The following is a 25,106-nucleotide window of genomic DNA, read 5'->3' on the forward strand; positions in this document are numbered from 1 at the left end:
GTTCAGACCGTGCAAATGAGTCAGATGTGTGTTCATCTCTATAAATCAATAAATATTTACAAGAAAATATATACCAAACAAAACTTACCAATATCTGCAGTCAGCGCAGAATTTTTAAAGTTGAAGAAGAAATTGTATCACTTTGTTAAAAAGGCTGGATTTTATTGTGCCACCGATTACAGTGAGGAAGAAAAACGTAAAAGTAATCAGCAAAGCTCACTGTTTGAGAACTTGTGCAATGAATGGCATCTCTGAATCTTCAGGTCTCCACTGCAACCGTTTAGTTAGTGGTTTTTGACCACATCTTTACAATGGATCTAAATAACCGTAGAGGCAGCTGTATTTCTCTTCCTAATATTCCTTTTCTTCAGAGCTAGTCCAATCCTGGGGGTCAGTGGGAAGCAGCTTTTAGATTTGTTTCTGCTTAAATGCTCCCGAATCAAATAATCAAATACTAATTGTTCAGTTGTTTCTACGTTTTTCCCCCCCTTCGGTTGTAATGCAACAAAGACGTGTGAGTTAGCATGAAGAGTGGATGTTACACGCTTTTCTGCTTCCTGAGAAATCTACAAATATTTAATAGAAAGTGGAAACTGTTCCAGTGTTCTGCCTGCAAAATTCTCTGAAATAAGAAATCATTCAATAACTTATTGTCACTATTGCAATACGTTCTAGCGTCTCCAATGCTCTGACTTTGAACCAAGGACTTTCTAAAGACATCCAAGCTCAAAACTTAACTGAAAACTTTAGGCTACATTACATCTGTAGATACAGTCAAGCTGAAAATCAAACCATCACTCATAAATACTGTAACCTCTATTAAAGATGTATTAAAAATCTACAAACAAATACAGTGTACTTAGACTTTATTTTGACTAAATATATCCATCAACCCAACCATTTTCTCCTATGGCCGTTGCAGAGTCCTAAAGTCCATCGCAGAGACAGACTCTCACGCCTGAGGACAATTTGGTGACAACATTTACTTTCACAGTCATGTTTTTGGACTCACTGATCCCCCATCGCCATTAGGAGAGTCCTTTGACACCATGACATTACACGAGGTTGTTGCCTAGAGAGACCACTGATCTTTGCAAAGCATTGACCATAACATCCTGGCTCAACTCCATTGCTTTCTGTAGGAGCTCCAGAGATTGTGACCCCCTTGGGAGAAGGTGGATTTTCTGTTGTTTCTGCGTTTAAGGGATAGAAATGTTGTTGCTAATGTGATATTCAACCCATTTTCACTTTTTATTTAAAGTGTTTTGAGGTTTTAAAAGACTTCCCAAGCCCTGCATGACGAACCTGAGAAAGAAGTCCACAGCATAACAGATCCTCCATCATGCTTAAAAATCAGCATGAGTTCTGTTTCACGTGTTTGTCCTTTTATTTTGCACCAGACTGAAACGGTCAAGTTTCATCAAAGCAAAGCCGTTGCGGTAAAATGCAAACTCCAGAGGTTTACATTTGTGATAGTAGGACAGAAAAAGGCTGTTTTTTTCTTACCCTTCTTAAATAATCCATTGGCACGTAGGTAGAGTTATTCACCCAAGTTGCCACTCTTTGCTGCACCGCTCTAACATTAAGCTGCGGAGACTTTTACCTTCTCCTTCCACCCTGCTAACTATTTGTGGTTGCAATATAAACATTGATCCTTGTATGTGCTGGTGGTCAGTGGCTGTAATCTATCCAGAAGATTTTGCTCGGTTGATCAAAAATGGAGACTTAGCGTGCATTGCAAACATTAATTTCACAACTTCTCCACATGAAAACAAAATGGTGACATTATGTATACCTAATTTGTATTAATGTAGTTTTAAAGAAGGGGGCTGTGCTGTTGCTGACGATAAGAAGCAGAGGAAGAGGAGGAAGGTCTATTTATCTGTTCCTTGTCTGTGACTGTCTAGTCACTCGGCCACTCGCTCCATCATGGTTTAAATATTCATCAGTCCGCACTCTGAATATTCATGAGGGCTCTATTAATATTTATAAACCACACTTTCTGAGCTGTCACTTGATCTCTTGTACACACCACAGTGATCAAAGCACATATCTGTGTCTGCATGGTTAAAATTATAACAAACTGTGGTCAGATACTCCGGTGCTGGGTTGCAACAGTAAATAACAACAAACAAGCTGCTTAAGTCTGGAATATGGGTAAAGTAAGACATTTTAAATTTGGGAAAACAGCTTTTAAAGTTCAGTCTGTGATATTTCTTATGTGGCTGCAATTGTGCCATTAAAACATTTTACTGCCTCTATGCATCTGCAGTAAATAGGGAGTTCCCCGCTCGTTCCTGAGAAGTATAAGATGTGGCTAAAAGCCTTGTAAGAGCCTTGTGCATATTGTCCGTCCTCAGAATCTCTTTTAATTTCGTTGGAGGGCAGCAGAAGGGGTTTACCGAGGGCGCCATTTAAGCGCAAACCGCCCCTGAACTCAGTGTTATGGTTTGGTTCAAAAAGCTGCATCAGATGCCCACTACCTCAGACTTCTTAAAATAAACCATGTCAACACACGTGCTAAGAATCGAGGCAGGCACCAGAGACTCAGAAAGGCTAAGGAAAGAGTCACCCCAAGCCTGATAATTGCTTGTTATTGTCAAGCTGTTCTTTCTTATTGATTTAACAATTCATGTGGCATGTGTTGATTAAAAAAAACAAAAAACAAAAAAAACCCCATCCCTGGTACGTTGATTCTGTGACCTTTGGACGGAGCCAGGATAGATGTTTCCTGCTGTTTTCAGATTTTCTGCCAACCTGAGACTCAGCACAGCCAGAGAGGAAATTATCCAATAACTATACCAGGGGAAATTAAACCGTTTTAAAAGCCTTTGTAGTTAATAATGCATCCCCTACTAAAAAAGACTGCAAAATAGCTTTTTTTGGACAAAAACCTGACACCCAAAATATATACTGCTTGGATCTAAAGGCAGAGTGATGGTAAGTTTACCAACTGCTGGGTCCCTAAAGGACATAGCGGCTCTGATCCCTGTTCCAGTCAGGCCTTTAAACAGACATTTCTACACCTCGCTGAAGAGCTGGAACTGATGTAACTGTATCACACACACACACACACGCACACACACACACACACACACACACATGCACTCAGCTGTCCTCTCTCTGATGAGTGTGTTACCTAACAAGCCACAACAGCGATATTTCTGTGCACGCGTATTCAAGCGCCGCTGAGTCTTGACCCCGTGTTCACACACACACACACACACACACACCCACACACACACACACACAATCCCAGCCGTGCTGAGAGAAGCCTCAAACAGCAGCTGTGTGTGCCCTCCCTGTGTGTGTTGCTGTCGTGCCAATTCTCGGAACAAATTTAAAGTTTTATTCACACCAGCTGTCTGCAGACAAATTGTCTGAGCGCACGCATAAAAAAAAAAAAAAAATTGCCCCATGTGTTGAGTGTTGACGTAAAATGATCAGTGAAGTGCGATCGCCGACCTGTAGATGTGTGTGAGTGGATGTAGTTTTGGGGTAGGAGTGAGACCGGTGATGCAGACACACTGAAATGTCTGCTACAAATGACGCACATCCTGAGGCTCTCGCTCAGTCACTTCTGAAACTTGTGGTTGCAACTTTAAGTCTAGATCATGTGTTGCACTTTCATTTCACAATTACTATAAAACTAAACTCAAAACTGCTATTAAGCATCTGCAAAATAATTGCTGAAATGCACTAGTAAGTAAATAACCTTAAACTATATATTCTGTTAATTGAGGTCACTGAGACCTCTTAAGAAATACCCATGCTCATAATAAATGTATAACACTGCTGTTTCAGTTAGTTTTAGCTTCTCAACACATAACTCATACATTGTTTTTATGGCATAAACCCATTCTGCTCTCACTAAATAACAAAGTTACATAAAGGCATCGAATAAGCAAAGATACTCTGATAAATATGCAATCCACAAGAACACAATGTGTTTTTGCAGCTAGGTAAACTGTACGTCTGGCTATTTGAAGATTCTTAGAGGAGTCCTCCAAGGCTTAATCATTAGTCCTCCTTTATTTTCCATTTTCGTTAATCAGATTTAAAATAATATTAAAGCATTGTCTTTGGAAGTCAGACGTTTTTTTTGTTTTCAGTTAGATAAGCTATATAAACTTCCCCTAAAGTAGAAATTTCAATTGTGAAAATCAAAGACTGTTGAACAACCCCAGGTTCAGGGCCTGATATGATCACAGGGTTGTGAAAGATAAAGGTAAAAATAATTTATTAGCACTTCTAATAGTTTGTACCTCAAAAAACCAAGGGCTTTCTTCTACTGGTGAAAACGTTCCTTTGATATTTGAAAGCATAACATAGAGAAACATGCATTCTTATTGGCTTGAAATGCTAATATTTGTTTGGCATCACAAGTATGTGATGCCAAACAAATCCTTCTGGTTTATAGACTTTCTACTAGAATGCTCTGAACTCAGGTGTGATGTCATTCCCAGATCTGGGCTCCAACAAATCCTACAGAGCATTGGTTTACAGCTAACATCCGCCTTTATGGAGGTGACTTCATACTCTATTCTGTTGGGTGTTTGCTGGGGCAGACTTGAACCATAAAAGAGATTTTTTTTAGATTTGGCCTGCAGTGTGAGGTTAACCATTTAAGGATATGACTTTGGTAACCCAAATACATTACATTGTGAATAAATATAGATAAAACAGAGTAGTCATGTGCTGATTACCAATACAAAGCTATATCAAAATATTAAAAAGTTATAGTTTCGCAACTGCTAAGTTGCTCTGTTGCAATGTGCCTGCAGTTTAAAGTCCTTTTAATAGCAAAAAAAAAAGGGGCTGGATGAAGCGTTTGCAAACCCTGTACCAACTCCTACCCAGCTGTGCACTGCTTGGCAACTGGCTGAAAGAAGTGTCCTACACAGGGAAGATAAACTCAGCTACTTTTGAAGTATTTAAGAATGCAAAAAGCAGACGTGTTGAAACTAAAGGGGAACCATCTATTACTGCTGTAATACTGTTTTGAAACACAGTTGGCTATCTGTGAGTGTTATGTTTGTTAAGCAGCCGACCACAGGTTAGCTACGCCTACAGATAGCTTGACTAACATTATCTAATATTAATATTTTTGAGTGGCTCTATATTGAGAAGGTTGGCAAAAAGGTACAACAATCTTCACAAAAGGTATGAATTAAGTGAATAATTCAAAATCTACCACAGCTCAACCATATTGAGTCACTACTAAAATGTTTACTCAATACACAATCAAATTAACAATAAATCAATGTTTCAGATAACAAAATTATGATTGCGATGATGAATATCTTACATTATTTTAGCAGCAACTGGTAAAACGTGTGCTCTTCTGATTAGAACAAAACTACTTAGACCCAATGCTAACTACTTTTATGTGTAAATATCTTTGGTAAAACGTTGGTATATTTACGCAAGCGCATCATAATGTGAGAATCTCATACAAGCCCATGTTGTCTTTCCACTGTACAGATGTCTTTAGTCTTGACCCGAGCATTTCAGGAGAAGAATATGTGAAAATGGTTTGATTCTGAGTTGTTTTGCGGCTTCAGGGACTGAGCAGTTTGCAGTCACTTTTCCTACTATCAGATCTGCATCAGATCCAAACAGTAGGATACAAGACATTGAGAGACCATCTGTGATGATGAAGAATAAGTGAATCTTTTAACAACCCAGCAGTCTGAAGAGAAAATCAACCAGAGTGGCTGAAATATAGTGAAGAAAATGTTTTTGGGGGATTTAATAGCAGCAGCACAACAGATTTTGCGAAACCGAGTTGCTACTCTGAGGAGGATTACAAATCTGGACGTTTCTTCTTGAATGAATCCAACATTCCCTCTGCTACACCAGCACAGTTTAAGTAACAGTCTGCTCAAATAAAGCTAATATAGCAGCTATTTCACTGGACTTAACTATATATTTTTTTTATCAAGGCATACAGGAGAAATGTTGGTTAATTCACCCAGAGAGGTTTCCGCTCAACTAACTCTCAGTGGTGATCAGCATCCTTATGAAGGATGAGAGAATTTGTTGACTTGTCCGCTCTTGTGCTATAATCAGTTCCTAAAATCTTCCATAGCGTCTGACTCAATGTAGATATTAACAACTTCAGAAAGTGTTCAGTGATCTTCTATTCTGGGACAAAGGGTGAAGCTGCGACGTCGCTTCATCTCCTCCAAACTACATTCATCACTGGGCTTCTCCTGCGTGCGTTTTTCCCTGTGAATAATGGGGTCTGTGAATGACTTTGAACTGCATGAGAGTAGAATTAATGAAATGTGAATGAGTCTGCCGTCTCCGGGCTCCACGCTCCTATCTACTCGCAGTTGCGTGTGTTTCAGTTGATGTCCCATTTGGGTCCTAATTGCTTTCCCAACAGGACCTGTGTCAGAATCAGCAGATAAATCCCCTCTTAAAATGGGGATTTTGCTGTTTTTGATTTCCTGATTTGCTGCGGGGTTTTTGCACGTGGAGAAGGTCATCGTGTCTTGTGCTAAATCAGCAGAAAAAGGAAACAGTCCAGATGTGGACTGCGTTTGACTTCTCTATAATTCATCAAACATCCCATAGGACCAAAAAGCTTCAGAAACGAGCTTAATTACCAAGGGATTCTTTGTGTCTAAATCGAATTTGAAGATCTCCCAGATTTGGCCCTGTGGCAATTTACGTGCTCTCTTTTTTAAAGTCCTTTTTAAAAGCTAATAATCAATCCTGAAGTGTAAATCTAGGACGGAGACTTCATGAGAAAGAAAGTGAGACAAACAAGAGATCTGCTAGCTCATTTTTATCCAGAGACCCCAGCAGGTGCTGCCGTGCCCCCTTTGAGTTTGAACGTCTGTGACGGATGGCTGCAGCAGCAAACATCCATTCGGACACATGATAGTTTCTCTAAAAGAGACCTGGCCGCGGTACAGATATGAGGCTTGATAAGACGTCAGCCGGGTAACAGGATACCTTATTATTTGTGTCTGATGTGGTGAAACCATACGAAGAGTAGACTAGATGGTTTGGATTCAGGACGGCTCTGCTGTAAGTGCACATGGCAGATTGAAAGAGGACACCAGACTCCTGCCACTATGGTGCAATGACGTTTGTAACTTAGTTTGTGCACTGGGGAAATATCTTTTTTCTACTAATATTCCATACAGTGCCCTGCAAAGGCATTCACAATCAATAAACATCTCAGCATTTTCTCATGTTGCAACCACAAACCTTTAATGTGTTTTACTGAGATTTTATGTGACAGTTCAATACAAACTGATGCATACTTGTCAAGTTAAAGGATAAATATACGTGGATATCAACATTTTTGACAATTAAAAAAACATGGGAGCATGTTCAGCCTTTCAAAGTCAAAATTTTGTAGAAGCAATTTTCTCCAATTTTACCAGCTTTATGCATCTACAGACTGATTTCTTCCATTCTCCTCTCCATTTTTCTATTTTTGTTTTTGCAAAATAGTCAGATTGTTTGTTTCTACATTAACTTTCAAATCTTGTCAGAAGTTCACAGTCAGATTTAGGTCTGGACTTACAGTACTGCCGGTAAGTCTTGTTGACGGCCAGGAAAGTGTTTTTTTCCTCATGTCTTTCTGTATTTCCCTATAATAAGCTCCACTTACTATCAACTCTGTCTTGCTTTCCTGTTCCTGCTGCAGATAGACATCCCCAGATCATAATGCTGCCACCACCGTGATCTACAGTGGGGACAGTGCATTCAGGATGATGGTAGCTTATTTGTTGTGCAGATCAAAAATTTCTGCTTAGGTCTAATCTAACCAGAGATCCTCCTTTTAGCAAATGTGATATCATTTGGGTTTCTATCAAGAATAGAGTTTATTTAGAAGTGTCAGAGTAAAGGGGACGTATTCATATGATGCAGGAGATGGCTGATCCACAGCAAGATATGAAGCATTTAGATAGTCGAGTCTTTTTGGGGACATCAAAAAGAGACAAATCTTGAAAGGCATAGAGCTACAGGAATGTACCAGATGGCATGCAATGCCAAGAACAATAATTTTACCAAAACGTAGTTTAAATAATAATGGACCTAAGCAGACTCCCTGAGGAACCTCAGAACTGATAGGAGCACTAAAAACGAACAATCTCTCAAAGTGAGCAGAAAAACTCCTGATTTTAACCAGGATGGAGTTCTGTACCAGCAGGGTGCCCAGAAACCCACTAAGAAGGACAGTTTCAATGCTGGAGCATGACTGGCTAAAGCTTGACAGCAAAACATTGTTCAAAAGGTTTGATTGATTATCCTTTGAGCCAAATTATCCAACTAACTCTTTGCATGAAAAACAATATCTTGCTTTAGAAAAACTAATGCAATAAATGCCCTAAGAGCCATCAAGGACAAGTTAAGTTTATTTGTGTAGCCACATGCTAATTGTACACAGGGTGATTTAAAAAGCTTCATAGGAAGGTAAAGGAAAAGAGATATGAGAATTACACTAAAAACAAGGAAAACAAGGAAACTATAATAACAGCGATAGTAAAAACAAAACGTTACATAAAAACAAAGAGACAATAAAACTGTAAATTGAACCAACAGTATCAGGGCAAATAGACATGGTGATTCTCCAGTTCTCAGTTCCCTGCCTCTGAATGAACTGAAACAAGCAGGCAGCCATGTGTCTGCGATTCATCAAGGTAAAACAACCAAACTGTGACATAATAGGCTGTGTAATTATTGTCATACAATAGGCTGTATGTGTGTGTTGCTCTTGTAATTAAATGCAGCTTTTGTTGCGGCAACACTGAGCTGCAGTAGATTTTCAATTACTCACTTAATCCATAAGCATAACACAGAATAAATAAACCGCCGCCTCTATCATAGTAGAAGTTAAAATGTGAGGCTGGTTTTTATTTAAAGTGGCAGATAGATTAGATCCAGAGATTTTACAGACAGATTTTAAGCTATGTGACTACAGTAGGTGCCGGATTGGCCCCAAGGTTGATTTATTTCCGATATCTGCAAAAGAAATGGCTTGGAATAATATTGTTGTGTATAAAAATGGGAAGCTGACAGACTAATTTCACCTTTACTCATGCTTTAAGTGTTGGAAATAAGAGTGGGCCGAATTTGTTCACAGTGATGTGAGAGACTGATAAACTCATTCTCTCAGAATGTCTACTGACAAGGTGTACTTAACATTTCTCTGTCTGCTGTGTGTTTCTCAAGACTCGAGTTTAGAGTTCAATTATTTTATAACCTGGTGCAATCTAAAATATTTTTATTTATTTATTTATTTATTTATTTATTTTTACCAAGAATGACTGAATGAATGAATATTCATTTTGCGCCTCTATGATTTGCATACAACTAAATTAATAACTGTCATCTAGGAAAACCATTACATCTCTCTCACTCTCTTGCTTGCACGTGCAGTAAGTAACCACAACCCTTCAACTTTTTCAAACGTCACATCACATTACAAACTTCAACTTTCATGTGTTTGACCTATGCAAACTCTGTAGGGCTGTTTTGATTTAGCAGGGACAGAGGAAAAATGCAACAAAAAAAACCCCCTACAGGATTAAAACAGGTGTTGTGGTTCTGGGATGGTGAATTAAAAGCCAGAGCTACAAAGGCATGGTTTAAGATTGAGATGCATGATATATCGAATAACAATATTCACTGCAATTTCAATGTCCTCACCAGCTATAAATAAAACGACGTCACCAGTACAAATCTGGTAACCTGCATTAGCACAGGAATACTGCTGATAATTCATAACCTACAACAAAGTTTACCAAGAACCAAGCCTTAATTGGAGCACACATTTATTCGTTTTCAAAATTACCATTTCTCACTACTGATAAGATTGAATTTGACCAAGGTTTATAAAATATGATCTAAACCACTCTAAGCTGTTCTTTGAAAAGTTCATGTTTGATATTTTCAGCATTAGAACATCATGGTTGAAAAAATCAAATGTATATTTTTTTTAAAATACACTGAGCAGTTAAACATATTAACTGTTTTAGCTACAGTGATTATTTGAACTGCTCAATAAGAAGTAAGGAGCCTCTGTAGAATATTGAGGACGAAAACCTAGATGTAAAAAAAAGGGAGTTATCTAGTTTACTGCTTGTACTTCATTAATTGATTGGCCACAAGCAACTCCAGAAACAAAGGTAAAATTAATTAACTGTTAATTGATTAATATGGGACTGAATAAAAACGTACAGTACCTATAATTTTTTTTTTTTTAATTGAGAAACCATTTATTCCTAACAGTCACGCGACATTATGTTGCTAGATTCAATTATAAAGTCACTTTTTCTGTTCGAAAAGTAACAAAATAATACAAGTTTTTTGAAAGAAGAAAAAAAAAAAGCTGATAAATGGTAAGTGTGTGAGTATTAGCAGTGAACTAAAGGTCTGAGGGGTTAAATAAAGCGGTGGATGCAGGTGGATAGATGCGCAGAGAGGAGCTGGTTTCAGGGCGCGTGGAGAGACGGGAGCTCGTGCATTCCTAACGTGTGTGCGTGTATGTGTGTGGGCGCGTGGCTCGGGGTTCAGAGCTGTCGCCCGTCCTCTTCCTCCTCCTCCTCCTCCTCCTCCTCCTGCTGCTGCTGCTGCTTCTCCTCCCCCTGCTCCTCCTGCCTGCCTGCCTCCACGGAGACGAGCAAAAGGCTGGGGAGGAGCGACAGAGCCCTTCAGTCAACAGACGCGGTGTGTACAGAAGCGGGCTGTCGGCACCGGCTGCACCGGCAGGAACCCGGCGGAGGAGCGTCACCTCACGGTAAGCTAACGGTCGATCGTCACCGCGACGAGGCTGACTAACGGTCGCTCCGCCGGGGGGAGGGGGGGGAGAGGGGCGATGACATCGACGCTGCTCGCTTCCTTTTCGATCCTTTGCTTATTTTCTCTCCAGTTGTTTTAATTGGAGAGGTAATGCTACATTTTTTTTTTTTTTTTTTAGCTGAAACTATGAAGTGACAGCGGGGGGAAATCTGGAGGTCTGACTCCAGCTAGCGGAGCTCAGCCGCAGCTCGCTGTATCGTTAGCGGCTCCGCTGAATGGTTTAAGTGTTATATACCCTGAAAAAGACGTGCCCTACTCCGATTCCTCTGCGTTTTTTAAGAAAAAAAAAAAATATTATTCCAGCTGAAGTGAGAGTACATAAAGCTTGATTGCATCAATGAGTGTTTCCATCAATGAGCCCCTCGCAGCTGTACATCCTTCACCCGCCCGAACAGCGCCGTGAAGTCCCGGAGCAGGAGGTCCGCTCCCTCCTAGACCGGTGTAAAAATAGCTCGGTGTGTCAGCTCAGCTCAGCTCAGTCTTGGTCACACCCGTACCCAAACAGAGTCAAGAGAGATCGTTTCCCGAAAGTAGACCACCGAGCGCTTGTCCGTCTGGTTATGCGGGTCAACAGGAAGCCGCAGAGGTGCCACCTGTTCGTGTTAGCCGACCCCCTGCATCCTCCTAGTAAATGAGCCGCGCATGGGTTACTGACACAGGCCCAGGGGCGCAGACACTTGCAATTCAGAAACATCGTGTGTGTCTGAGAGAGAGATCTCAAAAGCTAAAAAGACACAAAAACCCTTTACTTGCTAAAGTTAAATATGAAAAGATCAAGATAAGCTATATTGGCTGACAAAACTGACTTAAAAAAAAAAAAAACTTCAGTTAGAAGCACACTAAAATAGTTCAACTCTACAGAAGGATGCACAAAATCTGCTGGACTATTGACATAAAAAGAACATGAAACTATCGTTTGTTTTTTGTTTTTGCTGCTGTTTAGTTTTGTATGTCTGAGCAGAGAGATTGTGATCTGTGATTGTGGCTAGCAGAACAGAGCTGCACAACGTTAGAAAATGATCCAAGTGACATCATTACTGTTGAGTTTGGCGAAACAATGCGAAAACAGTGAGGCAGGGGACGATTTGAAAGCTGTGGCCACATAGTGAGAGTTTTATTATGACATTGGTTTGGAGGGAGCAGATAGTAGAAAGTGTGGTGCTGTGGAAACAACTGCTGTGTGAATAAATACATATTATATTCAACTAATTGATGCTTAATCTCCTTTCTGTTGAATTATTAATGATTAATATAAGAAAATTGCATATAATAATATTTTGCCACTGCCCTTTGGTGATGAAACTGCAGTGGTCATTAAATCTATTTCTTCTTCACTCATTCCTTTTTCATCTGTGACCATTTTAACCATCATCTGTCAGGTGTGACCACCTACTGCAGCAACAGTCTGATTATGTTATCGACATGCAAATGAACAAACCTTGCAATAATAATGCTGCACATTATGACACTGCCGTCTATTTCTGAATTTATGTTTTAGAGCTCAGGTGTTTTTGCGAACTTCCCTTCTAAGCAACAGAAGCAGCAGCTCTTGCCACCCTGCTGAGCTGCGCTTACGTATATAGTCTGCGTTTTTTCCCTATCTGGGGTTTGAGTTCAGCTGCAGAGCAGCGCAGCTGTGGAAACCACAAGTCACCTTCACCTTCGTGATAAGACTGGTGCGGCTGGCCAGGTGCTGATGACAGGACAGTATAACCTAAATCTCGCATGTGCAACCTACTTTCTGCTTGCTCTTTAAAGTGCGGTGTGAGATAATTCGTTACCCTGCTGTGGGTTTGCAGCAAAGAGGAAATGAAAATGAAACTCGTGCGGAGAAAATTCAAAAGGTGCACACACACACGCACACACACAGCGGCAAAACCGAAATTGAAATGATGACACAAAATGTATTGTGTCGTTCCCCCAATTAGAAGAAAGCCCATAAACGTTATGGTTCAGAGTTAGCCTCGGAATTCACCATTACTGTTTGGGAATCAGCGTTTCCTAATGAGCTCCCTGGCTGAGGAGAAAAATAAAATAAAATCTCGTTTTAGATTCAGCCAGGCCCTTGGAGAGAAAACACTAACAGCAGCCTCTTTGACTCGAGGCAGTAAGGATTTCTTGTTTTATTCGTTTCATGAGATGGAGTGGGATGATGATAAAGGAACATGCAGTTGGCAAATATGGATATAAATATTTGCAAGTACAAGAGTTCAGGGTGACAAATCTGAGCAGCCAAGCTACAGTGGTAAACAATAGAAGCAATATGCTATTGATAGGTGGCCTTTTGTTTTTTTTTGTTTTTTAGGGGTTTTAATTACAAAAAGGATTGCAGCAGGTTTAGGAGCTTAAAGCAGCTCTTGGATTTGTTTCCCCGTCCTGCCTGCATGTCAGTGTAGATGAGCCGGAAAGCTTTTGGCCGGAGAAAAAAGGTTTCCCGGTGGGCGAGTGACTCCGAGGCTTCAGAGCTTCGGAGAGAGCAGCAGATGGATGATGATGTAGCGGGAACTGGTGCTCCCTGCCTCCCGCCGCCATCCGTCACACGCTAATGATCGTGTCACACCTTCTCCCCGGGCGGCCGGCCACTTCTGCAGCGCTCAGCTCAAAAACCGGTGGCTGCGCTCTAATCCCCTCTTCACTGCCGTCGGCTGAAAAGCCTGGAAGCAGGAGTGTTGCTGCGAGCCTCTCCATCACCAATTCCTCACTTTTTTCCTCCTTCCTCCATCTCCTCTTTTCATTCCTCTTTCACCTTTAAAGCCCCTGCAAAACGCCCTCTTCATCTTTTCCCATCTAATTCATCTGCTCCATACCCTTCCTCCTCATGTCTTTCTTCATGTCATCTCTTATTGGTGTAAATTCACAGGCATAATCCAGCCCCAGCATGCCTCCTCCTGCTTTACATCCAGGTTCTCTTTGATCGTCATAATTAAAGGAGATGTGTTGATTCTCCATCCCCCCCCACTCCTCTCGCTTTGTGAGGTCTGGGGTCAGGGTTGACCACAGGGCAGCAGCGTTCATGGAGCTGGTGTGTGTTTGGCTGATGGACAGCTCAACAAGAACTCGCCAGCAGCACATTAGGGAGCTCGCCAACCTTATTATGTCCTTCTGGAGTGTTTATACAACTCTCAACCATTTCCTCTTTACACAGGCTGCAGTAGACCGCCACACAAAGTCAGATTTGGATCTTTATTAGTCTTTTGTTAACTGTGAAACTCCACCAGCTAGAGGGGCGTACAGGAGCTCCCATTGGTTATCGCTTTGATTAATCTGATCTGATCAGGTCAAATTCAGGAAAAAAAAAAAAATCTGATTTTCACTGTTTATTCAACTCATCAATACTAAGAACTCCCACAGTGTTTGGTCTACAAATCCATTAGTCAACAAAAATACAACAAAAATAAAATTTGAGATGTATGTTGTTAATTTTCTGCTGGATTCAAAAGTATTTGTCAGCGAACCTATACCCCATCTTTTCTATTTTATGTAGAAAAAGAGCAATAGAATTAGTCAGAATCGGGATTAGCTGGACACTCTTGTCCAGTTAAATCCTGATTATTCTGTCTCTGTGTGAATCTTTGTTAGCATCTTGTTCACTGAGAAATTTCAGGTGCAGAAACACGGGGATCTTAGTGGTCTTTGCTTTGATTTCTGGTTTATAATAAAGATGCACAGAGATCACAACCAATCAGTTTCCAACTGAATGGCTGGTGAAATACTGATTAATCTTTTTTTTTTATTAAATGTTTTATTATCCTTACAAAACATCTGCGTTAGCTGGTCATAAATAACCTATCTTCAGTATAGTACAACGTTATAGAAAACTTGGTTTATTTTAGTAACTTGATTCACTAAGTATTATTCAAATTATATACAGAGTGAGTTTTCAAGCCTTTATTTCTGTTAATTATAATTTTTTGCTTACAGCTGAAAAAAATGTGACATTTAATTTCCTAGAGCAGAATATTACATCAGACCAATAAAAACATTAGTACAGAAATGTGGACGTAATGAAAAGTATGTTTAAGGCTATTATTTTCAAAAGATACTTTCAGTGTAACAAATGATCTTCATAGGGGTTCATAGTCTAGTTTATTAAATACGGCTGTATTTAATACAGTTATTGTATCTAGCCAATAACAGGTTCAGGTTTTGTTTGATCTATTTGGTTTTTATCCAATTCAGGACCTTAATAAATAAGAGAGGAAAAATGTGGTGCAGGTTCTTTGATCAAGAAGGTAGTTTTGAATCCGAGTAGATAACCCCATTTATTTAACAATCTATATGTCAAAAATCATTATCTAATGTTTTGCATGTCTTTATAAACCAATAATGGTGGCAATTCTTAGTTTTAATATATTTATTGAACAGGTGGGAAAAGCACCAGTTTTCAATGTTTGACCCACTGATCACCATCTGAAAAATAATTTGATTCCTGTGTGTGGCCGATTAGTTGGTGCAACTGCGATGAATTTCTTCTCGATTGTAAAAGGTTGGATTATACATAATGTATGTTTACACAACAGTCCTACAGCCAATCCCTTTTCTAATGTAAATTTTTAGACCACCACATGCCGAGATTTCAATGTCAATGATATTTTTTATTTATGCCGCACTGAGATGCCAATGGGAAGTAAACTGCATTCAGCTGTTAAATAGTCATGTTGTGGGACTCAGCATCCTCTCAGCTCGTTATTCCCTCTCAGGTGTTGCAGGCCGAAGCGTCCCCCGGAGCGGCGTGTTACAGCAGACTGCACCCGCTTTAGAAAAGATACCGGAATGCCGCCTCCTTTGTGTGTGGCTTGTGCGTCTTTCTCTGGTCCCCTCCGATCGTCTCGCCACAGGGATCAGGGATTCGGCTCGGCATTCTGGGAATATCAGCGTCGCCAGATCAGATGATGCTCTCTCTCTCTCTTTCCTCCACAGCTGCTGTTTCTAAGAAAAGCTCAAGGACGTGCTTTAAAACGCACAAGCGCACCAACATACCATGCATGAGTGAGGCAGGTTTCACTTCCGAGCACAAAGGCTCGTACGCGTGTGTTGAAGACACAGAGTAAAACAATTACCACTGGAAGACTGCAATTAGCCAGGAGAGCTTTCTGGCAGTGCCGACAGAGGTTTACACACAAACGAGCACAAGATTGCAGGCAGGCTTTTATGCTCCGGCTACCGTTTGAAACAAGCGTGCGGCGGCGTTTCTGTCATACAATAACTGCTGACAGTTTTTCCCCCGCTCTCTCTTATGTTTTCTGATTTCTTCAGGCTGTTTTCCATTGACCACTGAAGGGGGCCTGCAGAGAGGAACGCTAGCGAAGCCGAGCAGAGGCGGACGCGATAATTGCATTTCTTGCTGCCCTGTGGGAACATGGGATATATGACCCCATCATTCACTCGTAAGGCTCTCCAGTAAACAACTCCACACAGGTAGGGACGGAGTAAGAATCCAGCCAAAAATATCTCTAAATGGAAATAAAATGCACAAACACGTCGTTATTTGGCTAAACAGGGCGTGTGGTTTTGTGTGTTTTTTCAGAAGGATGACGGAGGCGGTCATAGAGAGTGCAGATGTCCTTGCAAAACCCTGTGACACAAAAAGCCACCCCTCCCTGTCGCCATGTCTACCCCTCTGCAGTCAGAAGGGGGGTGGGGAGTGTCATGCTGACATTAAGAAGCTCCAGCAGCAGGTGAGTGACATTTAACATACACATTCTGCTAATTAACAACACCGATATGATTCATCTTTCTCCCTAACACCACTCATTTTACGAGGTACTGGTAATAAATATTTCCCTCGCCCGCAGGAACACTGTAACCAGGTGATACCAAAGAAAAAATTCAAGGTAAGCTAAAGTTACGCCTCCTCTCATTATTCATTTTTACTGGGATATCGATTGCAGTGGGCCCTATGAATTTGTAATAATGCTTGTGTATGTGTTTCAGCCCAAAGGAAAGTTGGTGCGCAGCATGGCGTTCAGCGAGGAGTCCTCCCCGTTTGAAGAAACCAAGGTAGGAGACGTACACATTTCATAATCTTCCGCCCCCTCTGCAGCCTCATTGCGGTGCTCAAATTACTCTTTATTTTCTTCCGTTTCAGGCAACTCCAGACACAAACGTCCCATCCAGCTGCCATGACAACGAGAGGACTTCCAGTAGGGACGAGGAGCAGGAGAACAGCCCCGATCCAAAGAAACCACCGCTGTCTAAAGGTGTGTGTGAGACAGATGCCTCACAAAGAGACAAGTGGAAGCAAATACATTTGTAAAAGTAATTAAATGTGATAATAAATGCGGGCATTTATTATTGTGACATAAGAGTTTGTGTTGTCTCTCAGAGTCCAGCGTGGAGTACACCGACTCAACCGGCACAGATCTGGACCAGTTTATTGAGGACACCCTCAACAGCAACCCCAGAGACCGTCTGACACTGCTGAAACTGGAGCAGGACATGACTGATTTCATCTTCAGCAATAGGTGAGTCCATGTGAAGCAGCGTGTGTGTTTCTATGTCTCTGTTTAATGCACAGGTAGAGAGGTTCTACAAATCTTTAAATAAAACTACGATTCTCCTTTAATCCAGCACCAAATTGTAAACAACCCATATTATCACTGACTAGACATGCAATTTAGTAAAAAGCAAACAACTTATAGATCATTTTTTGGGGGTATTGTGGTGACATTTTGGCCTAAAATCTATAATCCATCCACCACCAGGACCACTTCTGGTAGTTGTAGTTCATCTCCATGCTCCTCTTTCGCTCAGCTCCTTTAAGAAGTTCCCTCAAATGTCATCCTACCACCGCATGCTGGTCCATCGGGTGGCGGCCTACTTTGGCATGGAGCACAACGTGGACCACACAGGCAAGTCGGTCATAATCAACAGGACAAGCAACACACGCATGTAAGCCCTAATAATCCATCTGTGTGTTTCCTTGTGGCCACTTTCGTATCAGTGTGAAGTGATATATTTGAATATTTGTCTGCTTTAGACCGGAGCAGCGCTTCTCAGACATGGTTCACAAGGACAAGACCGAAGATACCCTCCCTCTGAAAATACTATTAAAGAGGGACAATTCGGACGACCAGGTCTAACTTTGCTCTTGGAAATTATCTTCAAAGCCGACATTGATCGCAGTCTATCCTTGACCTCTTTCTCCTCCTCCCCCCTCTCCCTAACAGGGCCGCCATCACCCTTCACGGGAGAGGCAAAGTAAGTCAATGGAGGAGAGAGAAGAAGAGTACCAAAGGGCACGAGAACGAATCTTCAACAAAGAGGTGAGAGAAAGAGACCAAGACGAACTAAACAGGACACGACAAAAAAAAAAAGAAAAGAAAAAACCCTGGAATGGACTGGAGTTAATATCTCCTCTGCGCCTCTTTTTTTTTTTTTTTATCACTGCAGCCACTCTGCACTCAGGAGGGCGGCCATGCAGAAAGCAGGTAACCTTGCCTGAGGTGTATATTTTCCATGTAACTTTCAGCATATTATATTTAGATGAGGACATTAATATACGCCTGTGTGCGTGCAGGGACGTGGAGGAGTATAATTCATACGTGGAGACCCAGAGGAAAAGACAGCTCTTCAGGTAAAGCGCTCGCTGCAAACATGCAGCCATTTATCATCTTAATCTGGTCAGCCTGGCTGGCGCAGGGCTTTTCAGAATCTGCAGCAAGAGCTAGATCTTATTTTATTCCTTTGTGTGTGTCAGTGTCGAAGATTCCTGGAAGTACATAAAGTCTTTAAAACGTTGGTGAGTTAATGGATGATGGCCTGATCCCTTTATTACATGCTGCATGTAGGCAGAGATTCACAGAGAAACGGGCCGCTGACTGGAATCGGACCATTTACAGCTCGATTAGCCCTGAACGGTTACTGGCTGGCTGGAAACGCAAAAATCAAATCTTTTTCCAATCAGCAAGTGAGATTCCTTACAGGAGAAGTTCTTACTGCGTAAAAGAGGCTCTAAGGTCCCAGTTTAGACCTGGTATTGATATTGGTTCCAGTTGATCAGGAGTAGACAAGTCTAACGGTCAAAATTCCCACCTGACAGATCAGCTAAAGATTAGACTTGGAGCTAATTACCAAAGCTACTGTAACCTGTCCAAACACCATTGGAAAGTTTGAAGTTTGACTACTGTAATGTCAATAAATTTTCCATTGATGATTGGAAAGTCATTTTTAAAATGAAATGTTAATAAAAGGTGGTCATTATTTCTCCAAGATTGCTACTTCTTTTTCTCTTTTGAAGATTGTTTCTGTTAAAAACAGAAATTGCTCACGGACGATTTTTACTAGGAGACATTGCTGCAATGCTGCCCTGAGGAGTAATATGTCAGCAGGTGATTCTTAAATGTGCCGTTGGACAGATTGTGCAGATACGAGTGTCGCATTGAGAACGATTTTCTTCAAACTCCTCTGAAGGTGGTCTGAAAACTGTCTTCAGCGAATATGTTCTCGTCATGCTCATTTCAGATCACATGAACGGACCAAGGTTAGCAATTTTCAGGATCAGTGAGGTGCTTCAACATGAAGCCAGAGGATTTATAGAAATTTAATAAACCATCTAAAAAGAAACTGTGTTTACTACATGTCCAGATATGCCTATGGGGGTTTGAGAAAGAGAGCAAGATTTTCCGCTGATAACAGGAAGGCTAATTAGAAAACAAAATATTTGCTCATGTTTTTACTTTGTTATGGAGTATCCTGGATTGGAACGTTTTTGTAAATCTCTCGACTGCTGTTTTAGAAATACATACATAAAAGAGGCTCAAATGTCTCCATAAACATATTTTCTTTTAAAATCTTACAATTTGTTTTACTGTAGCTGCTCTCTCACATTGTAACTTTGCCTCAACTCCTAATATAAATAACATTTTTTAATGTTAACAATACCTCCATTACTACCGAGAAGTCCAAATAATCCGAGATCTGATCGGTTTTGATGAGAATGTCTCATGACTGCCTGACAGGAAAAGCCGTGCCAACTCGAGCTCCAGCTGGACGGGCAGCAGCAAGCAGAGCAGCATCGAGACCGACTATTGCTATAGCAACGACCCCCCACCTTGGAGCAGCACAGATTCAGACTCGTCCTTTCAGTGGACGAGTCCAGCGGTGAAAGCCCACCAGCCTTCGGGTCAGAGCTGGGACACACGATCAGGTGCGTTTTTATTTCAAGCTTCAGAGAAGAAAAAAAAAATCAAATCACTTAGTAACTTTTCAGCACTTATCGCTCATCTCACGGAGGTGTAAACTCAGTCATCAGAGGTGAGGGGCTTCACTCCTCCACACCTGTGCAGACGGAAAGAGAGGCGCAGGCTTCATCACCGTCATGTGTGCCCGAGTGGGGCTCGCTGTTTATAAATTATCAGCTTTTATTCAGCAGCGTCTAATTAACAAAAAGTCGAAGTTCTGGTGTGAAAATTAAACTCCAATCTACAAATCTTCACACCAGAGCTGTAAATTTTCACGCAACACCTCCAGTCTTCCTCACATATTCAGGAGAGGGAAGAAAAACGTCATTACTGCGGAAGAGGTTGTTTTTAGCACAACTTCTTCTCTGTTGTTTTTTTTTTTTTTAAATAATTGTGAGAAATCTTCTGTTCATCTTACATCCTCCTGCATGCCTCTCTTCGTCTCCGTCAGGCTCCATCTCACTTTACAGACTGCCACCCTCTTGTGCTCATCCGTCTCCGCCTCCTCCCATCACCGAGGAGCCGGTTCACAGCTACGTCACGGAGAACGGCATTCCACCAGGGAGCATACTAGTGAACCCTCTTACTGGTACGTGACACACACACACACACACACATCGCACCGTTCTGTCAACGGCAAGTTCACGTTCATCATATTCAACCTTTAACCCCAAAGGACAACCTTTCCTGAACCCTGATGGAAGCCCTGCTGTGTACAACCCTCCAGACAGTCAGCAACCAATCAGTAGCCAGACTTTTCCGCCTCAGCAGCAGGTGACACACACTTTTTTCCAGACCCAACCTATGATAATACTAAAGTTCTCCATGAATTTATTAAAGAGATTTCTAGAGCAGGCTGACTTTATAAACGGAAACTGAATATTAGGATAGGAAATATGGCCTAGAAATGTTTTGCACCTATTTTTCTGACTCATACATCTGGAAAACACTGACATCATACATGACACACTGCAAAATCATAAACTCTTACAAGTATTATTGGTCTAGTTTCTACTGCAAATATCTTAGTACATCTCAAATAAGACAAAAATAAACTACAAGTAATGTTTCAGCACGATATGTGAGGGGTTTTTTTAGGTCAGTAATTCTTTAATATTGATGCAGAAGGACTAGTTATATATTAAATAATCTGCCAGTGGAACAAGACATTTTTCTCATAATGTTTTGTTATGAGAAAAATAAGACATTATGGGTTTTTATTGGAAAACCCAGCTGTGTCAGAAAGACATTTCTCCCATATTACAAGTTATAAAATTTGAAAAGTGTCTTGTTCCACTGGCTGATTATTTAATTTACAATTCATACCTTTTCATCAATATTAAGACAGTATTTACTTAAAAGCTTCTGCATTGTGTTGTAATTTATTTTTGCACTAGAAACTAAACCAAAAATACTCGGATTGTGTTTTTGCAGTGCACACAAACACACTTTTTTCCCCCAATCTCAACCTTCCGAAGTTCTTTGACCCTGACCTTCAGTTTAAAATGTTAAAAACTGAGGTTTTCCATGAATTTATTAAAAAGATTCCTATAGGCTGGTTTCGTAAATGGAACCTAGACATTAGGATGGGAAATGGGGTAGAGAAATGTTCCGCAACTATTTTTTTGTCGTACGTGGAAAACACTGAAGTCGCACATGCCAGACACGATCACACTGACACGCTCATGTTTACCTGTGTCTCCATCCGTCTCTCAGGTGGTTCAGTACTCGTCTGTCTCTTACTCAGCTCCCCAGATGTTACCTGTCACTCCCTCACAGCCATACTCAACAGTATGTATTACTGAGTGACCCGCTGTACGCATCTGTGTGTGTCTGTGTGTACTGACCTCCTTTCTCTGGACTTGACAGGTTGAAGATCTCTCCTCACAGTTTGCTCATGTGACAGTGAGCTGCCCGTCGACAGGAGACGCCGCTCCCATCTACCCTCCCAGTCAGGGTTACATCTATGCAGCTCCTGCCCCTCCTAACCTGCCCAACTACTGCCAGCCCTCACCACAGGTAAAGGCAAACACTTTTTCTGCCTTGTGTATTTCACTTTAGACTTGGAAATGTATATTCAGCAGCAATGATGTCGTCCAATAGGTGCCTGTGTACGTTTACCCTACCTCAGCCCAGCCTGGATTCAGGCCCGCTTCGCCCTCCCAACATGTCCGCAGCTCAGCAGCACAACCAGCAGGTACTTCCTCTTTCTTTCTTGTCTGATTTTTTTAAATTTTGTTTTGATGGAAGAGCAAACTGCAGCAGTAGAGGAGGGGGCCGTTACACTGTCAGAGATGTAGTCTGAGGGTCTCACAGTGAACCGGTCTCTTTTCCTGCTGTTTCCTTTCGTCAGAGAGGACATGATTCAACCTCCTGATCCCTGCTGGTTAAATATTTTACCAGCATTTTTTGTTTTAATTCAGTGTTAATTTGGTGTTTGAAGAAAATGTAAAGAAGATCTTATGAAGTTACGAAGGTGGAGATCTTATAAAAATGTCTTACATTTTAAAGCGTCACAGTCCTTATAATGAAATGCTAAAGAAACTATGAGAGTGACCAGTTTTGTCTCTGATTCCAGAAAACAGCAAAGATGCTGAAACACAGAGTTCCTTTAAATCAAGGCTTAAAACAAACATGCTTGGAGTTGCTTTTGATGCATAATAACTGGAACATTGATCAGTATATTTGATCATTTTGATGATGGCATTTGACTAAGTGTAATGTTTATAGCTTTTTGCATAATTACTTACTGTATAATGTTTTTAATGGTGTAAAGCACTTTGAACTGCCTTGTTGCTGAAATGTGCTACACAAATAAACTAAAAGCAAAAAAAAAAAACTATCACTATTTTTAAGGTAATGCTATACTTTAAGTAGCCGACTACAGGATAAAATTAGTTGTTTAATATTAACTTATTAGAAAAAAAAGTCCATTATTTTTGGACAGTAAAGTCACAAAAAAGACAAAACATATTGAGTGAAAACAGTGAAAAGGTAAAAGTAATTACGCAGACAGAATGCAATCAAGTAAATTTAAATATGCAATGATGTCTAAATAGCAATATAAATAGACAATGCTTGTCACTTTATAAAGAGGAATGCAGCAAAAATACTCTTCATGAGTAATTGAAACCTGCCACCAAATAATGTGTCTAATAATCAGTATGTTTTTTTTTTTTATTTCAGCATGAAAGGCAGTAATTTCTGCTAAACTTTTTATACATTCAAACATTTATATGTAATAATCATAAAAGACTCAGTGATATGTCAACTCACAATATGTTAAGAAAAATTTCAAAACATTTGTGTTGTCCACAGTTTTTTTTTTTAATCTCTGTGATGAAATCAGCTCCTAATAATCCCAGTGGTACGTCTGTGTGCAGCAGGTTACCCCCCTGCTGTGAGGGTGCAGCAGTCTTCCCACACCCAGCCTCAGCCTGTGCTGGGCACATACGCACCAGTTGCCTCCCACCAGTGTAGCATGGTTCAGGTAACTTCCTGTCTCACTCCACTGACTCATCCATTTGTTCCAACACAACATGTAAAACGATCTGCCCTAACGTTGCGTGTCTTGCCCCCTGCAGGGAGGAGCTTCGGTGCCCTTTCCTCAAAGCAAAGCTGGGCCTGGGGGAGTTGGAGATGCAGGATATTACTGCGTGGTTCCCCCACCTCCTCATCACAGTAGCTGCACCAACCTCAGAGCACCTGCTTGGAACATGCAGTATTGATGGTGTGACAATACCTTGTTTCCTGTTTTAAGTCACACGCTCGCACACGTCCCCCCCCAACCCCCCCTTTTTTTTTCAATGCAGATGCATTTTTTCGCACTCCCTGACCGTCACCCTCTTTCCTCCTGACGATGTGGGTTCGCTGTTCCCACACTCAAACATAACCTCGCTCACAGAGATAAATGTTCCACTGTACCAAAGCTTAGTAGAAAATATAAGAGCTGCTGTACTGAATGCATAATTTATATACACAAATGGAGTTTTATATTGTTATTAAATTATATATATACATATATATATATTGTGTTTTAAGGAAATGCACTGTGTTTAGAGAATAAAGTGCCATGGTTTGACTGATGAGGTCACATGTCTGCATCACCCAGCCTCTTTGTTTCCTCTGAACTCGACGCTGATGTCATTGACAGTACAGAGAGCTGTGAAGAGAGGAAATATTACGGGAAGATGCCCTCCGCTACAGCAGAACCTTTTCTGTGGCGAAGTAGCAAACGGCAATCTGAAGATTAAAGAATCGGGACTGTTTGTAGGAAATCAATTCATCATTGTCTGACAAGCAAAATACTTGTGTAATCCTGGGTACTCAGCCAAACGAATAATGGGCTTATTATGAGGCAGAGCAAGAGAACCGACAAAAACTAATGATGCTTTTACACTTAAAAGTGACAGCAGACAGGAAGAAAGTCTCCATTAACTGGTCTTCTGCAGGACTTCAGCACCCCCTGGTGTTCAGTAGTGAGCATTGCTTTGATTAACTTTTTGACTGCAGAACTCTCACAGTCAGGTTGGCATACTGTCACAGTAAAAATGCACAAAACAACTTTCTACAGTGATTAAAAGGATAATTTTATGTCTTTTTGGGTTTTGACTTAAAAAATACTTGCTATAATCAGTAGTTACATGATTTTAATACATTTTATAGAAGAAGATAACCTAACATATGCAGCTGGTTGGCGTCCAGTTTCTGATTAATGGCTGCATTTTTCACTACTGGGAATATTTTAAAATATCTAAATTTGTTTCCCCACTGATGGAAAAATTGAGAAAACTTTGGTTATTGCAGCACTTTCACTGGCATCCATTAACAAAGACTTCAAACTGCAGTTGTGCAATATATCTAATGTGTCAGGCATTCATGCTCTGCATATCAGTAACCGATTTAGCTTTCCCTTCCCTTAATGTCCACATCACATTACAATCATTAGGAGGTGAGTCGCTAAAGCTTAGGAAAAATTGAGTGTGTGTTAATCAAAATCAAGGACATTATTCCTTCTGGAAAATTTCCAGATGTGAAAGCCTCAACTTTCTAAAACATCTCTTGATTCCTGAAACTTATAAAATATGCGAGAATTAC

At 40.8% G+C, this 25,106-nt stretch overlaps 1 protein-coding gene across 4 annotated transcripts; it reads left to right on the forward strand.

Moving 5' to 3' along the window:
* Window positions 1-10,604: 10,604 nt before the first annotated feature.
* Window positions 10,605-24,104, forward strand: arpp21 (cAMP-regulated phosphoprotein, 21). Of its 4 annotated transcripts, none has more exons than XM_032580688.1 (20): window positions 10,606-10,765; window positions 16,084-16,245; window positions 16,355-16,505; window positions 16,623-16,661; window positions 16,762-16,827; window positions 16,916-17,027; window positions 17,153-17,291; window positions 17,581-17,718; window positions 17,807-17,903; window positions 17,997-18,092; window positions 18,220-18,257; window positions 18,347-18,403; window positions 19,788-19,975; window positions 20,461-20,598; window positions 20,686-20,783; window positions 21,726-21,800; window positions 21,879-22,028; window positions 22,113-22,206; window positions 23,396-23,499; window positions 23,594-24,104. In XM_032580688.1, the coding sequence occupies exons 3-20, from the start codon at window positions 16,359-16,361 to the stop codon at window positions 23,735-23,737; spliced, it is 1,920 nt and encodes a 639-aa protein (XP_032436579.1). In that variant the 5' UTR covers window positions 10,606-10,765; window positions 16,084-16,245; window positions 16,355-16,358; the 3' UTR covers window positions 23,738-24,104. The 4 variants fall into 4 exon arrangements, with proteins under 4 accessions (XP_032436580.1, XP_032436579.1, XP_032436578.1 ...); XM_032580687.1 differs by having other exon boundaries at window positions 10,607-10,765; window positions 16,328-16,505; window positions 23,393-23,499; XM_032580686.1 differs by having other exon boundaries at window positions 10,608-10,765; window positions 23,393-23,499.
* The last annotated feature ends 1,002 nt before the right edge of the window (window positions 24,105-25,106 follow it).

This window comes from Xiphophorus hellerii, chromosome 13, assembly GCF_003331165.1.
Source record: "Xiphophorus hellerii strain 12219 chromosome 13, Xiphophorus_hellerii-4.1, whole genome shotgun sequence".
Classification (NCBI taxonomy): domain Eukaryota; kingdom Metazoa; phylum Chordata; class Actinopteri; order Cyprinodontiformes; family Poeciliidae; genus Xiphophorus; species Xiphophorus hellerii.